Genomic DNA, 16,482 nt, shown 5'->3' with positions numbered 1-16,482 from the left:
GGTGGGGGTGGGCTAAGCCCCATTCAGCCCCCCCCCCCCCCCGTTCCGATATGGAATCAAATCATGCTATGGCCAACTCAACAAACCAAAATGATGGGAGTGGGACTGAGGCCCGGATTCCCGCATCAGAGAGACCTGACATGTTATAGGCATTTATAATGCTTGGAGACGGCACTATGAGTCCCATCCCTGGAACCGTGATGACCCATCCCTGGAACCGTGATAACCTTCCTCCTTGAGCTTGTCGGACTTTCTGGGAAGATATTGTCAACCTATTTTGAACTTGAACCCAATTTTGTTGATTTACACGGTTTCTCTTTTTGGATTGTTTGTCAGATATTCAGGTATAGGTAAATGTCGACAGATTCCACCTCTATACTCGCTTTATATTAACCTGGTCTACAATAATGATCTACATTTCAGTTCGTCTAATATCACGTATGTGAAAACTGTTTGGTCTACCATCAATATTATTGATTGCCGACTGGCTTTTCCTACTCTTGGTACAATATCCGCTTTGTCTTATTCTCATTTGTATGATTCCCAGTTATTCTAGTTTCCACTTCGTACATTTAATGTTTTTTTTTACTTCGTCAGATGAACAACTCATCTATCACCACGTTGACTAGGTGATGTTTGATCAACTGGGTATTATACGAACTGGCTACAGTCTTCCTGGATATTAGACAAAATAATAGATGGGCTAACTGGCAATAAGACCAAATGGTTAGTGGACAAACTGGCTGTAGACGAACTAGGATATAGAACCAAGTACGATGAGACCATATGAAAAATGGACGAGGCGGATGCCGCATACCTCTCATCAATTTATCATGTTTGTTCAACTGCTTTTATTATGGGGCCCCGAGAGCCCCCGCGTTTTATGAGATCCTGGTGTGTGGTTTTCATACATAATTATTAAAAAACCTATTCTTGTTGTTTCTTACCATTTCCAGGACTAGGATCCAGGTCATATCTTTTCCATTGCTTAGCACCAAGTGGATGGATGCCTGTAATTTCATTGGCAAACAGGTCAACGGTAGCAATGGCGTTATTTTCCTGCAAGATAAAAAAACAGAAACATAAGAATCGAAACCACTATACTAAAGATATCATTTACTTAGTTCAATTTCATATTTGACGTATACATTTGAGGATTTATTGATAATTATGTGGTTCCTCGGGCATGTTTCAAGCTGTAAACTATATAAATGAGGTTAGTGGCCATTGGTGATTTTGCTTCAATAGGGATTTAATCATCGTCTGTAACTTTCTTCTTTTGGGGGGTACGGGAATCTCTTCCTGACCATCTATCCTGGAGGAAATGTGCAACTTATATTTCTGGGTTTTTTTTGCATGATGTTATATCATAAAAAAAGCTGAGTGAGCCATGTGTTTTTAATATTTTTTTTTATTAACGAACTAGTAAAGTATTATCCCGAGCATTATAAGAGCCAAGATAGTTACACCTACCTGTGCTCCATACGAAGGTTTTAAGGTTTTAAATTTTAGATATCAGCTATTTATCAAATGAAGCTCTTGTCATAACCAAACCTTACCTGGAGACTAACAAACGCAGTGGTTTCCATTGCGTCAAAGGTGACGTATTCAGGTTCAAGACCTTGTGAGAATGTATTAGGTTGTTTGTCTCCCATCTGACCAGTATAGGGATGCCTTACTAGCTTAGACGTGAACCAGTCAGTCCTGTAAAAAAGGAATTCATTATTATGATTATTGTCATTAATAACAGTATTATTGTTATCATTATTGTCATCGTTATTAATAATAATATTATTTTTTCATCATCATTGTTATCATTATCATCATCGTTACTATTATAACTATTATTGACATTATTATTATTCATGGTTCATATAAAAAAATTAGAGTCTCGTGGCTGAATTAAAGGCCTACCCAATTGATATCGAGAATTCTCTTGGAATAGATAGTAGCTCGAGTTAGAAGAGAGATGGATTAAGCCAGAATGCGGTCAGAGTGACATCTCTTTGGATATTACTGTCTATTCGAAGTGCATTCTAAAGGTTCCTGTTTTGGACAAGTCTTATAAAGAGTTTCGATTGATCCGATCGATCACAACTATGGACGGCCAGCAATGTCACCATCTAAAATTCAAATCTCTTCAAAATATCTTCTAGTTATGTTTATTCATACATTCATCATTCTCTTTAAAATTGTAATTGTGATTCTCAACGTTTATTTTACTTTTCGTGTGAGAAAAAAATTATGGTATGGATGGATTTCCATACACGTGTGATTGATTTGTTACCTTTGCCAAGACGGGGTCCAGAGCTTAGCCCGACTTTACGGTTTATACAAAATACCCCACCCCACCCCCAAAAATAGTAATAATAATAATAAATATATAAATAAAATAGAATAAATACATGAATGAATACATGAATAATGATAATAAATTAATTAATAAAGTTATAAACTCAACTAATTATCCATCTATCAATTATAATTAGTTTTACCCACCTTGCATTAAATTTAGTGAAATCCATTGTTGTCACCGTCGGATTGAAGTTACCATCTCGAGAGCAGGTGCCTCTACTGGTTGTCACGCCTTGCTGAGGTCCTTGTGGTCCTTGTGGATTCTGCCTTCCAGGGGTTTGAGGATACAGTCTTTGTCCAGGTCTGTTCCATGGTGACTGTCCTTGACCTGGTCCTCCTTGACCCGGCCCTCCACCAGGCCCCCTAGCTGGAGTCTGGGGAAAGGTAGGTCTCTGAGGTGGTTGCCATCGTGGTGTCTGGGGTTGATATTGTGGTGTTTGTGGAGGAGGAGGATACTGTCGTTTCTATGAGCAGGTGAGTAGTACAAGGAATTGAAGCACAAATGGTTGAAGAAGATAAATGAATCTTTATCAATTTATCTATCTATTCATCCTTAATCTGTTTATCCACAATAATTTAGCTTGATATTGTTAATTTGTCTTTAATAAAGCTTCCGTGATCATGGTTTTATATCCAGGAAGGAAAATTGGAAGAGAAAATTACATTTGGTACTGATGGAAAGTGCCGTTAATAACTCAAAGTTTATTCCTATCTTTCATCGTTTCTTTGGAGGGGGCGTGAAAGTTTACCCAAATGCAAGATATCAACATACTTGGGCCTAACACCCATCCCTATACATTAAGTAAAATGGCCATATATAAGAATCATATAGTATGACACCAAATAAATAAAAGCCAGTCAAGGAAACGATTAAAAAATAGGTTCTTGCAGAATCCAATAAAATGATCACCCATGTGACTGTATGTAATATATATATATATTGATTTGATTTATTTCATTTCCTTTCTTTCCATTTTTCACATAAAAATTGGTACGGCCAAATAGTATGCTTATTTTATCGTTCAACCTAAATTTTTAGATTTATACTACTTGCAACCGACCCATTTTCGTTCTTACAAAATGTAATTCAATTTAACTTTTTTGTAATAAGATAAATACTATTGATATTAAAAAAGTTTTCTATACCTGTCGGCGGAGTTGACCAAGTTCATGTCGTATAAGCCAAGGGCCCTGGCCAGGATTATTTTGTGGACCCCTTCCTCCTGTATTAGGTCCATTGGTCTGCCCTCTGTTCCATCCAGTTCCTCCTGCGTTTGGTCCTTGGTTCGGGCCTTGGTTTGGTCCTCCACGATTGGGAAACTGAGGACCCTGGTTGTTCCAACCACCCCCTCTATTTGGGCCCTGATTGTTCCATCGAGGTCCTCCTGTGTTCGGGCCTTGGTTAGGACCGCCGCCTCCTTGATTTGGTCCCTGGTTGTTCCATCCAGTTCCACCCCTGTTTGGCCCTTGGTTTGGACCCTGATTGTTCCATCCTTGTCCTCTGTTTGGTCCTTGATTAGGGCCTTGGTTATTCCATCCGCCTCCACCCTGATTCGGTCCTTGGTTCGGTCCCTGCCATCTAGGTCTATTTGGTCCTTGATTAGGGCCTTGGTTATTCCATCCGCCTCCACCCTGATTTGGTCCTCTATTTGGTCCTTGATTAGGGCCTTGGTTGTTCCATCCGCCTCCACCCTGATTCGGTCCTTGGTTTGGTCCCTGCCATCTAGGTCTATTTGGTCCTTGATTAGGGCCCTGGTTCGGTCCCTGGTTGTTCCATCCAGGTCCTCCTCTATTCGGTCCTTGATTGGGGCCTTGATTGTTCCAGCCACCTCCACCCTGATTTGGTCCCTGCCATCCAGGTCCTCCTCCATTTGGTCCTTGATTACGACCTTGATTATTCCAGCCGCCTCCACCCTGATTCGGTCCTTGGTTTGGTCCCTGCCATCTAGGTCTATTTGGTCCTTGATTAGGGCCTTGGTTGTTCCAGCCGCCTCCACCCTGATTTGGTCCTTGGTTTGGACCCTGATTGTTCCATCCACCGCCTCCTCTGTTGTTCCAGTTAGGCTGACCATTATTTGGTCCTCCGCCTTGACCATTGTTGCCCCATTGACCTCTTCCGCCAGCATTACCCCAATTATTCTGACCTTGATTTCCCCATCTGTTACCTCCCTGGTCTTGTCTTTGGTGCATTCTTCCATATAATCTAATGATGCTGACTGTTCCTTCAGGATTGACCCACTGAGACCCACTTCCTTTACCGGCTACAGCAGCAACACCTTCATTAGCAACAACGATTGTCGAACAATCCTTTGTGAATTTGATGCTTTTTGGTCTGGCTCCAACTGTAAAATTAGAAATAATAAACATACTATTTTTATTTAATAACTCTAATGCGTATGCTTTATGGCAATTATATTTTTTCCGTCTACAGCACTGCCTGCATGATGATGATGATGATAGTGATGGTGGTGATGGTGGTGGTAATGGTGATAATAATGATGATGGCGATGATAATGACGATGATGATGATGATGATGCTATTGAGAAAGAAGAATATAGCAGTAACCCAAACATTGAAAAACATTGGGAGAAAAGGGTCCCAAGGAGTCCTAACTTACCAACAAAGTCGCATTTTCTATTCCACTTTCGATCGACCCTTGAGAACTTTTCGTACAGTACTACAGTTCCACTGTCCGTTATTTCTTGTCCTTCCACAGCCCATGCTACGTAATTCCCGCACTCTGCGATGTCTGTCACAGGCTGAGGGGAATCGAACTTGTCCAGGATCTTGGGAAAGAAGATGTCCGCAAAGTCGACAACGTGGATCCATTGTTTACCTGAAGAAAACAAAATATCAGAAAAGCAGTATTAAAAAAGGGCAATGCAACAAGTTAGGCAAGGTACTGTATGGTAAAGTTGAGAGGGCAATCTGAAAATAGCGTTAATGTGTTCATTCTGTCCTATTTCTCTCAAAGCTTTGTTACGAGCGGTCAAACCCGACGATGCTCCTTGGTGGTTTACTGGAAGAACAGGAAAGAAGAAAGAAAGAAGAAAGGAAGAAGAAGAAGACGAAGAAAAAGAAGAAAAAAAGAGAAAAAGAAGAACAAGAACAAGGGTAAGAAGGAGAAAAAGAAGGAATAGGAGAGAAAGACGAAGGACGAGAAGAAAGGAGAAGAAGAGAAGAAAAAAAAGCCGACCCCCCCTTCATCCAACTTTCAAAACCATCTCAAGGCTCTGCAACAGCCAAACGTATAGTTCGTTCTTTTTGAAAAGGAGACAGGGGGATGATGGAAGGGATATAGATAGAGTAGAGATATACTGGGTTCAAGGTCGGATGTGGGCGAAATGGGCGGGTCACTCTTATTCCCAAGTGCTACCAACAGCAAAGCTGCAGGGGGCAGGGGGTTATCGCTCCTTTGATTTTAGTAGTGACAAAAGGGATAAGAGGTGTAAGAGAAAGGAAAAAGAGAAAGAAGGGCATCCAAAGAATAGATCTAGGTCTTGAAACCCTTAGAGCGCTTCATTTGTTTGCAAAATTATTGTTTTAATAATCATCACCCCAATTGGGGGAAATTATTTCACAAAAAAACATGGTGGTTAATGAAAAATAACGTAAACAATGAATTAAGCTGATTTGATATCAAATTGTCATATACTAGTATGAAACTCAATTGTCATGCATGATTTAATGGTGAATGACGAAATGCATTCATTTGATAAACGTTAAAACCGACCACTAAAATTGAATATAACCCTTACTGCATGCGTCTCTTATTGATTCATCAATTTGAATTTCCAGTACAACTTTGATAACAGGTAAGATTCATATGTAATATACAAAGTTGTATCGAATTTAAGCGAATTTTTGAACAAAATCTCCAACAAAACTTAGAACTTTCCCTTTCACCATTACTTATATTGATCTCAGAAATAGCGTCATCCATTTAAAAAAAAATTATATTAAACTGTGGAGTATGTTAACTCTAACTAATTTTATATCATACTCTTAGAATTAATTTCGAATGAATAATATTCATGTATTCCTTCTTTATGTTTTCATTCAGCAAGAAATTTATCCACACTGTGCTGCACTCGACCCAGGTGAGGTAAATGGATACCGGCAGGAAGTAATTCCTCAAAAAACTGTGCGCACCGGAATCGATAGACTAGCATAGCCGATATAATAGCAAGGTGGGTACGTGCGCTGTACAGACATATATTTTTATTAGTAGTAGTAGTATTATTTCTACTATTATTATTATTTATTTATTATTATTACTATTATATTGTAAGTTTTTTGTACACCTTTGATTAATGATTATTGTTCATTTATGTTTGATTGTATTCTCTTCGCATTGTATACGTGCAATGTCATGCACCATGTTAAAATTTTGAACCTCAACCTGAACATGTTTATTCATGGAAATGTTACTTGGGGTTATCCTGCCTATATATATTTAGGTTATAAAAGAGCCGAATAAATAATTCCAACATAGTGTAATTGATTGGGGTCACTAATACAGAGCCCTAGATTTCATCGTTGAGGGTTAATCCTGAAACATGTGCTTTTATACTAAGGATCTCACGAACCCTGGCATGGCAGCCAGCAATGTCATATTAAAAGTTTTAGTTTAAGCATGTCACTAAAATCCGTTTAATTGCGCTTTTCCGGTTATGCTAATCAATATGCTAGGTGGAGTGCTATATCATGTATACATTCAGTAGCGCTATCAGGTCGAATAATATCTTCGTGTATCTTATGTTACATTCCAAATCAATAAGGCCCGGTAATCAAACACTAAATATTACAGGTTTCAATTTTAAATTATCTGTATTAAGAAACTACATGTATGTACATGGTTTGAGACTGATTAAAGTAATGTAATTTTTAGCATAAAAATCAATACAATTAATTCTTGCGTCATTAATTTTTACCTATTCCTTTGCAACGATTACGTCATGTTACAGTGTGCTGAATATGCTGTTGAATTTATCCTTTTAACAATGAATAGCGCCATCCTATTAAGATACTAGTATGAGGTATCATGATATTTCTTAAAACATGTAATGTTTTCTGACCTACAAGAATGGGGATACAATTTGCAACTAATGAAATCCTTTAAGTCCACATTTCTAATCTACATCCGTTTATCTTATGTTACATTCCAAATCAACATGCCAATATGGGCATTTGTACATTACGTTACATTTAGCCTAGTTGCCATCGCAGAACTAAATTGAAAAAAAAATCATATTTGTTCAAGGTATTTAATACACTATCACTATAACTACAACAACAACAACGACGACGACAACAACCCCCTATTGCTATGGTACTACTGCTGCTGCTATCGCTCCTACTAATACTACTGCTGCTGCAATTTCTACTGCCACTTCCACCACCACCACCACCACCACTACTACTGCTACTACTACAACACTACCCTATTTTAAACTTTCATATATATTAGATGTTATTGCTGATGTGATCCATACATTTTCAGGATTGAAGAGATGTTCAAGCAAACCTTTAAATTATAGTGAAAAGATATTTCAAATATTTAAATTTGTTTGCCATGCACACACAGGCACCTATCTAAATGTATTTGCATTGTAACACATCTCGTATAAATGTAATAATGTAAATGTAACTATTTCAATCAATGAATAATGCAGTTTAACATTTTACATGATCATTCTCGAATCTCTTTTTCTTATGATCGCGGTAAAAATAGTAACTACATGTGTATACTCGCTCTTAATGAGGAATACGTACCATCCACCCTTAATAATGTAAGCCAGTGCCATGGTAGTTCTATATTTTATCACTTTGCATTTAAAGAAAGATCGTAGGAAAAGCAAACCCATGAACCGCAGTGGATTACTTCCTCAATAAAACGTGCCAGTCTTAAGGAGGCATAGTAAAGTAATTGAGATTGACCAGCCACGGCTAGAAGTTTCCCGTTTTAGAAGAGTTTTCACCTCACCTCAGCCTCAGGGGGGAATGACATCACTTCCCTCTGGTACGCCTGATTCAAGGGGTGGGCTGGTGTGAAATCAAATCAGACTCACACACTTCCTACGCTATTAATCCATTATAAATGAGAACGGTTTGTGATGGTATGACTTTACACATGTTCCACTCCACAATGAAAGTGCATTCAAAGATTAGCTTTATTCATAATTCCTTGTACGATTTTGCTATTACCCCCAAATTCTATTTCACCGAAACAACATTTCCGTTAAATAAACGTAATGATTTAAAGGCCAAGTCCAACCCAGAAAAATGTTAATTGTGATCAATAGAGAAAAATCAAGCAATCATTACGCTGAAAATTTCATCAAAATCGGATGTAATATAAAAAGTTTCGCTTATTTTTCACAAAACAGTTACATGCACAATTCAGTGATATGCAAATGAGAGAATCGATGATGTCCCTCACTCACTATTTTTTTTTCTTATTGTTTGAAGTATACAATATTTCAATTTTTAAAGATTTGACAATAAGAACCATCTTGACGGAACCATTAAGTGTTTAAACAATGCTAATAGGAATAATACTTTGATTTGCAGGACAATAAGAAAATTAGAATATTTCATATTTTAGATAATAAAATAAAAAAAATAGTGAGTGACGTCATCAGTTCCCTCATTTGCATACTGATCAGGATGTGCATACGGCTGTTTTGTGAAATTAATTCTCCCTTTTTATTCAAATTAACTTTTTGTTGGGTTGGACTCGAGCTTTAAATTATGAATTTTATGATTTTTCTCTCATTATTTTTGGGTTGAAATCAAAAACTTCCGACGCTACTGACGAGCAAACATGATTAATCGAATATACATTGTTTTGTCACCCTATTATCGTTAAACTCTGACCATGCTGATCGGTCTTCTTAATTTTTCTATTTTGCACTTCTCTTGCACTGTGGTGCGCTTCTTGGAATTTATAAGGTTAGTAATATAAACTTATAACTCGGCTGTCATGTCCATGGATGTAAAAATAACATTCTACTTCAAAAAGAAAATCCATAGTCAAACTCATAAAATTTGATTAGGAAGAATAAACCACACAAATAATTCTAATGATTTACATTAACCGATTTCACACTAAGAAAATTTCTTCTCCCATTTTTCCTGTTAAGCGACCGCAATCAACTAGCCTATTTAAATGTCACTTTAATTCTAGCGTCAATGGAAGGAGCAAAGAAGTTAAAATTAAAGCTATGTTGCTCATGAAGGTGGGAGATATGGAAAAGGGCACGTACGAAACATTTCATTCCGAAATTAATTTTCATGAACACTTCCTCAGAAGCTGTTTCTGGTGGGTGACTTTGCAAATGACACTCAAAACAAGAGTGGTCTAAATGAACTTAGGGTCAATTTTATCATTGCTAGGAGAATATTATCGAGTGAATAGTTGATGACATATCTTTTACTTTCCCGATTTCAGGAAAATGCAGAGCACCTCAAACTGAAGTTAAGGTACACCTCAATGTGAAGCTAAGAACTGAAATGTTTGACACAAAAGAGAACAGAGTCATTACAGGGAATTAATTTTTCATTGCACTGTGCGCTGAAAATGTGTCCTTAATTCTTTGTATATAGGCCTACATAATAATGCAGAAGAAGAAATAGGGTAGATAAGTTCATGTCTCCCGATGTCCCCATTACAATTAACGAGAATGATAACCAAGTACCATGTTTACGGACTGAGAAAGGTCTCCCCCTCTAATCCCCTTCTGCAGTCCCCTTACAAGTCCGTTTAGTCCCCGTTCTCTCCTATGACCTTTTTTCAAAGACACGGCAACGGATATTAGTTTTATTAGTTATGTTGCTTTCACTTAGTGATTAAACTAACATGGTTTAAAATTACAACATGGTTATTTGAAACCCCTAATAACCACGACGAGAATTAAGAAAAGGCATAGACATATGACGACTAAGGTCTATACGCTTAAACTTTAAAACTATATATTTCTACATGTACATGCCGATATTGATTTGTCTTGAGGGTGATTGGAAATAATAGTGGAAATGAATATAAATCAACATGACAATTTATTAGCATAATAATATACAGAATGCATTAATTGCTGTGATTGCGTACAATGAATTTCATTTTCAGATTTTTATCCATTTAGACAAAACTTTTATAATTGTTCTGCAGCTAAGCCATGTCAATTTAATCAAAACAAAAATACTATTTTCATGCTTCTCTCAGGACTTTTGTCAATAATGGTATATAATGTAGTCGATAGCTTTGGTTTCACCCTCTGCAATATTGAATTTACCACTGGGGTGATTCAGTTGATTCCATAGATATAAATTTACTCTATGTATATGTATTTGGTAGTCTTCATGATGATCGTCATAGCCATTCAAGATTATCTGTTGATATATTTCTACTTCTGTGTATAATTTACACTAAAAGTATATGAAAAAAATGCTTTCATTAAGGTAGTCTACTTATGAATAACCGGATGAAGTAAAAAGACCACTTTATTTGTGTGTTGGAATTGAAAAGAAAATATTCAGAGATAACTCCTATCTGGTATTGAAGTTTGCTGCGTTCATTGCTTTATTCAATTGGGCATTTATAACAAATATCTTCAGGAAATACCCCATACAGCATATTACATGACTGAAAACCTGACAAAAAATAAGAAAAAGTCTTATGGAGTGTTGCAAGAAAATATTTGCAATCAGTTGCAAATATTCTCTTGCAATTTTAAAACTGATTACTCACTCTTAGCTGTAGCCAATAAGATTACACTCCTGGTTGCAAGAAGTAGATTTGAAATTAATCACAAATTTACAATCAATTGCAAGACTTATGATCGATTAAGGGACCAAAAGTAAACATGCAATTGATCGCAAGTATCTTACAATGCCCCATTAGTCATTACTGGTAAAAAGTTCAATGTTTGATGGAAATTGATACATTTTAAATGAAATTAGCATAGCAATCCAACCATTTACTCTTCTCCACCCCCTTCTCTCCATTAAGACTGGGAAAGATTAATTGGTGTACATATCGTATTGTTAAGCATCAAAGCAGGAGAAATTGCTGAATCATACTTCAAATAATGTATATATTTTGGAGACAATCTTTACGTATTGTATACGCCAATACCAGCAGCTTGTTCAAGGTTTGGATGAGTACTTTTTTATTCAATCCGAACCATGAATTTATTAGGTTTACATCAGTGTTTTTACGACAATCAAAGCCTATGATTTCCTCCACCCTATTCTCGCCATGAGGGCAGGGTTAGACTAAACGCCACAGTTGAACGATATCAACACCTCTCCAACTCTCTATTTCTCTTCATTTTTTTCATACTGCCGTTTTATCTCTTTCTCTCTCTCCCTCATTCTATGATTTTCTCAGTCTTTCACATACACCCACACACCCTCTTTTTTCTATGAGAAAGGGCTAGACTAAACGCCACTGATAGATCATATCAACACTTCTCTCACTCCTCTTTCTGTTCATTTTCTTCTCATACCACCCGTCTCACACACTCTCTAACACTTCCTCAATCTCTCAATATCTCACTCTCACATGCGTATGCACCCACAAACAGGTTTTCTATGCAGACAGGGTTTAGAATAAATACCACAGTTAAATCATATCAACATCTCTCTCACTCACCGTTTTCTTCTCCCCCCCCCCCCATCATACCACCCCCTCTTTCTCAAATTTTCTCTCTATTGTCACTAACTAACACGTATACACCTACAGCAACTTTTTAATATGAAGATAGGGTTGGACTAAACCTCGCAATTAATCATATGAAACCTCTCTTATTCCTTTTCCTTTATATTCTCATACCATCGCCTCTGTGTGTGTATCTCTCTCTATCTCATTCACACACGCACCCACACCCACCTTTCTCTATGAAGGAAGCGTTAAAACATAACAACTCTCATACTCCACTTTCTTGCTTTTCCTCATACCCCTTCATCTCTCTCACTTTCTCTCACACGCATACACATGCACCAACTTGCACATAATTCTTTTTATGTATATACCTCTCTTTAAATTTTTCTACCATCCATTTCGTTATTTCATGCCCTTCAAATGTAGTATATATATATATTGCAGGCAATACTAGTATTTACATAATTATAAAGTAAAAAGTTGCAGCTCGGTTAGGGTACGATTGATACTTGGTTCAATCCAAAATATTAAATTAGTTTCACTAGACATCAGCGTTTTTTTTTTCATAAGTCAAAGCCTATGATTTCCTCCATCCCATTTTCTCCATGAGGACAGGGTTAGACTAACCGCCACAGTTGAACGATATCTACCTCTTTCTCATTCCCTATTTATCTTAATTTTTTTATCATAATACCGCCCCTCTCTACATGTACCTCTCTCTATGATTTATTTCTCTTTATCACTCACTCACACACACACACACACACCCACTACACGCCGCAGATGAAACAATCAACATCTCTCTACGCTTGCTCTTCACTTTGTTTCATACCACCCCTCTCAATCTCTCTAACACTTCCTCAATCTCTCATCTCAGACACACGAATGTTCCCACACCCGCACACACTTTTCGATTGATACTTGGTTCAACCAAAACATTATATAAGTTTCACGTGGCATCAGTGTTTTTTCATAAGTCAAAGCCTATGATTTCCTCCATCCCATTCTCTCCATGAGGACAGGGTTTGACTAAACGCCACAGTTGAACGATATCTACCTCTTTCTCATTCCCTATTTCTCTTAATTTTTTTATCATAATACCGCCCCTCTATACATGTACCTCTCTCTATGATTTATTTCTCTTTATCACTCACTCACGCACACACACACACACCCAATACACGCCGCAGATGAAACAATCAACATCTCTCTACGCTTGCTCTTCACTTTGTTTCATACCACCCCTCTCAATCTCTCTAACACTTCCTCAATCTCTCATCTCAGACACACGAATGTTCCCACACCCACACACACTTTTCGATTGATACTTGGTTCAACCAAAACATTAAATAAGTTTCACGTGGCATCAGTGTTTTTTTTCATAAATGAAAGCATGTGATTTCCTCCATTCCATACTCTCCATGAGGGCAGGGTTAGACTAAACGCCACAATTGAACGATATCAACAGCTCTCGCTCACTCCCCATTTCTCTTCATTTTTTTCATAGTACCGCCCCCTCTCTCTCCTCTCTATGATTTATTTTTCTTTATCACTCACACAGACACCCTTACACACCCACTTTTCTCTATGAAGACAGGGTTACATTACACGTCACAGGGAAACCATTCAATATCTCTCTCCCCTTGCTTTTTTTTCAAACTACCTCTCTCTATATCTCTAACACTTTCTAAATCTCTCTCTCACACACAAATACAAACACCCACACCCACTATCTGATATATAGGCATGGTTAGAGTAAACGTCAAATTGAAATCATATCTACGTCTCTTCCTCTCCCCCTTTCTTTTCTTTTTTCCCTTTATAGATGTACCTACCTATTTCCCTTCTTTCTATCATGTTCTCTTTCCTCACACACGTGCACAGACACCCAGACTTTCCTCTACATCTATTTCATTTTACCCTTGCTTCACTTTGTCTCTTATGACATTAATACCAGTCTCTATTATGCATTCAGTGCTATACTCAGCAACACATTAGTAGCGTTTCCCTTTACCATGGTTACTCGATACTGAAATCTTAATATATATTGACGCTGATAAATACATAAAAAAATCTAACATGTGTTAGAAAGCAAAATTATCGCTGAAATGAGTTTTCGGTTAATCAAATAAAACCCAAGTAATAACCCAACCAAGCATAGACGAAAGTTTGCAAACAATATGGTTATGTATGACATGGGTGATAAAAATAGATTCGACATTGGCCTTCTTCAGAATCGATTTTTGTTTCAAATGAAAAGTTATGAATGCACAAAGCAATTTAATTAATTTGTCACCACTGGATCATCTTGATCTTCCTCACCTCTTTGTTTCTACTGCAAATAAAAAAGGAAAATGCATAATCAACCACACAAAATTACAGTATAATCAGTTCACTTGTGTATTATTCTCTGTATAGAATGACAGTATATTCAGTCAGTCTTTACCGCAACGCATTAACATGTCGCTCAATTGAACCAAATCAGTCGGATTCAAAGATTTATTAGGTCAAGTGCAGTCAAATGTAAGATGAAATTCATTACTAATTGGGAGCTGAATCTTTGCAAGAACTTTCGGGATTTGCAATTTAATACTAATATGGCGTGATTGGCATTTCCAAATGAAAAAAAAATCAGTTATCAAGAGAAGTAAATATCGCCTTAAAAGAGCTTGCTGTTTGAAATATCAAAATAATCAATTGTCACTAATTCTCGATATAAATTGTAACAGCGATGTTGTTATTTACAGGCACAAACCAACTTAACTAAACCTAGTGTATAAAATACATTCCGGTCAGTGGAAATTAAGTTTAGTGGTAGGAGCAGCAGTATCGGCCTTATTGGGACATGTTAGCCCCCTCTCGATTTTGTAGAACAGTCTATGGGAGAGGGTCGTCTCAACCCCCTAGATGAACCAAACATCTTACGAAATTGCCGCCTATGATTTAGTGAAAGAATCAGACGTAGTTGTCGCATAATAGCAGTATAATTACAAAAAAATACAAGAAGTAGAAGTAGTGGTAGTCGTAGTATTAGTATTAGTAGTAGTAGTAGTAGTAGTAGTAGTAGTAGTAGAAGTAGCAGCAGCAGTAGAAGTAATAGTCTTTCTATTTTGTTCTAAGTTTCCATAACAGAACAACAATATTTTTTCTCTTTAAATTGAGAATAAGTAGGTTCTGTTTATTTTCAATTGTAGAAATAATTTTGATGGTATTCTGGCTAACCTCTGTGCTTAATATTTTTTCGGAATTCCTTAAAATAGAATCGGAAGTCGCGGAACACTACAGCCTGAAGGCCCTATTTAAGGAGTCTCGGTGACAAAGTGAAAATCTGACAAGGCAGTAGCTCCCAGCCGAGTCTCAACCGAAACTGCCCTTTTTATTCCCTATGGGAACAGCCTGAGTGTTAGGGTAAACCCTCACCCACCCTCAGAAACGCTAAATCATGTTCCCTAATGACGGCATGGGAGCGCCATTATTAAAGTGATAATTAACACCTTTAATGGAATCATCTGTTAATAAGACTAGACCGCCTCCAACAACTTCCAACTGTTTTCAAGTCAATTGAAAACTTCCATGATAAATCTATGTTATTCAAAACAGACTGACACGTTTTCCACATAACATTAAAAGTACGGAAGGCACCAGACAAATTTTACACCATTCATGGTTTACACAAAACCTGGCGCTTGATAGAGTTAACAAAATCAATTAACATTATTCTTTCTTTGATTATTGCTTCAATTATGACAACTATCATTCTCTAATTAAATTATTGTTTGCGATAAATACTTTATTCCTATCTGCTCGACATTGTGCCATCAAACATATTTAATGTGCAACTCTTCTACTTGTCGTGTTGCGTTTTTTTTCTCTCTCTTCCCATTACTAAGCTTCTATAATCATTTTTTTCTCTCTTTCTTCTGTTTCTCTTCCTCTTTCTTCTTCCTCACCTCTTCTTCTTTTTCTTCTTCTTCTTCCTCATTTTATTAATCTTCTTCTTTTTCTTGTACTTCACATTGATGTTGTTTCCTTTCTGTCTTCTTCTCGATATGATTATTTATTAACATTAAAATTGTTGGTATCATCGATATTATTCATATTATTACTATTGTTCATATTATTATCTGAATTTTCATTATTATCAATGTCATAATCATTGTTTATATCACCATCTCGCTATTAGAATCACTTATATTGCTATCACAATTAATATATTTCATATTATTTGTATTTTTACGCTTCTCATTATCTCATTCATATCATCAATATCAATTTTTAGAACTAGCATTGTGATTTTTCTTCTTCAATATGATTTATTTGCTTCCATTCTAACTCAACCAACGATACTGCTTTGTACATTTTTCTTAAAAGGAGACATATCATGTTGTACCTTTTTTCCGCGACTGGGTACAATTTAGTTACTTTTCTTATCAAGTAATTATCTTTGGCCTCCATTAAAAAC

General features: G+C 36.8%; 1 protein-coding gene across 3 annotated transcripts in view; it reads right to left on the bottom strand.

Annotated features, from left to right (window-relative positions):
• Positions 1–16,482, bottom strand: part of LOC121427467 (mesenchyme-specific cell surface glycoprotein-like) — a 39,907-nt gene that overhangs the window by 12,213 nt on the left and 11,212 nt on the right. Inside the window, exons 2-7 of one of the 3 annotated variants that reach the window (XM_041623866.1) lie at positions 4,974–5,192; positions 4,041–4,697; positions 3,502–3,896; positions 2,500–2,819; positions 1,560–1,704; positions 948–1,059 (exon numbers count right to left, since the gene is read on the bottom strand). In XM_041623866.1, coding sequence (XP_041479800.1) covers positions 948–1,059; positions 1,560–1,704; positions 2,500–2,819; positions 3,502–3,896; positions 4,041–4,697; positions 4,974–5,192 — 1,848 coding nt within the window. Of the gene's footprint in view, positions 1–947; positions 1,060–1,559; positions 1,705–2,499; positions 2,820–3,501; positions 4,698–4,973; positions 5,193–16,482 lie in introns of all 3 variants that reach the window. The other 2 variants (XM_041623868.1, XM_041623865.1) reach the window with 2 other exon arrangements.

The sequence above is a fragment of the Lytechinus variegatus genome, chromosome 14, assembly GCF_018143015.1.
Source record: "Lytechinus variegatus isolate NC3 chromosome 14, Lvar_3.0, whole genome shotgun sequence".
Lineage (NCBI taxonomy): Eukaryota > Metazoa > Echinodermata > Echinoidea > Temnopleuroida > Toxopneustidae > Lytechinus > Lytechinus variegatus.
This window is presented reverse-complemented; position numbering and strand designations above follow the sequence as displayed.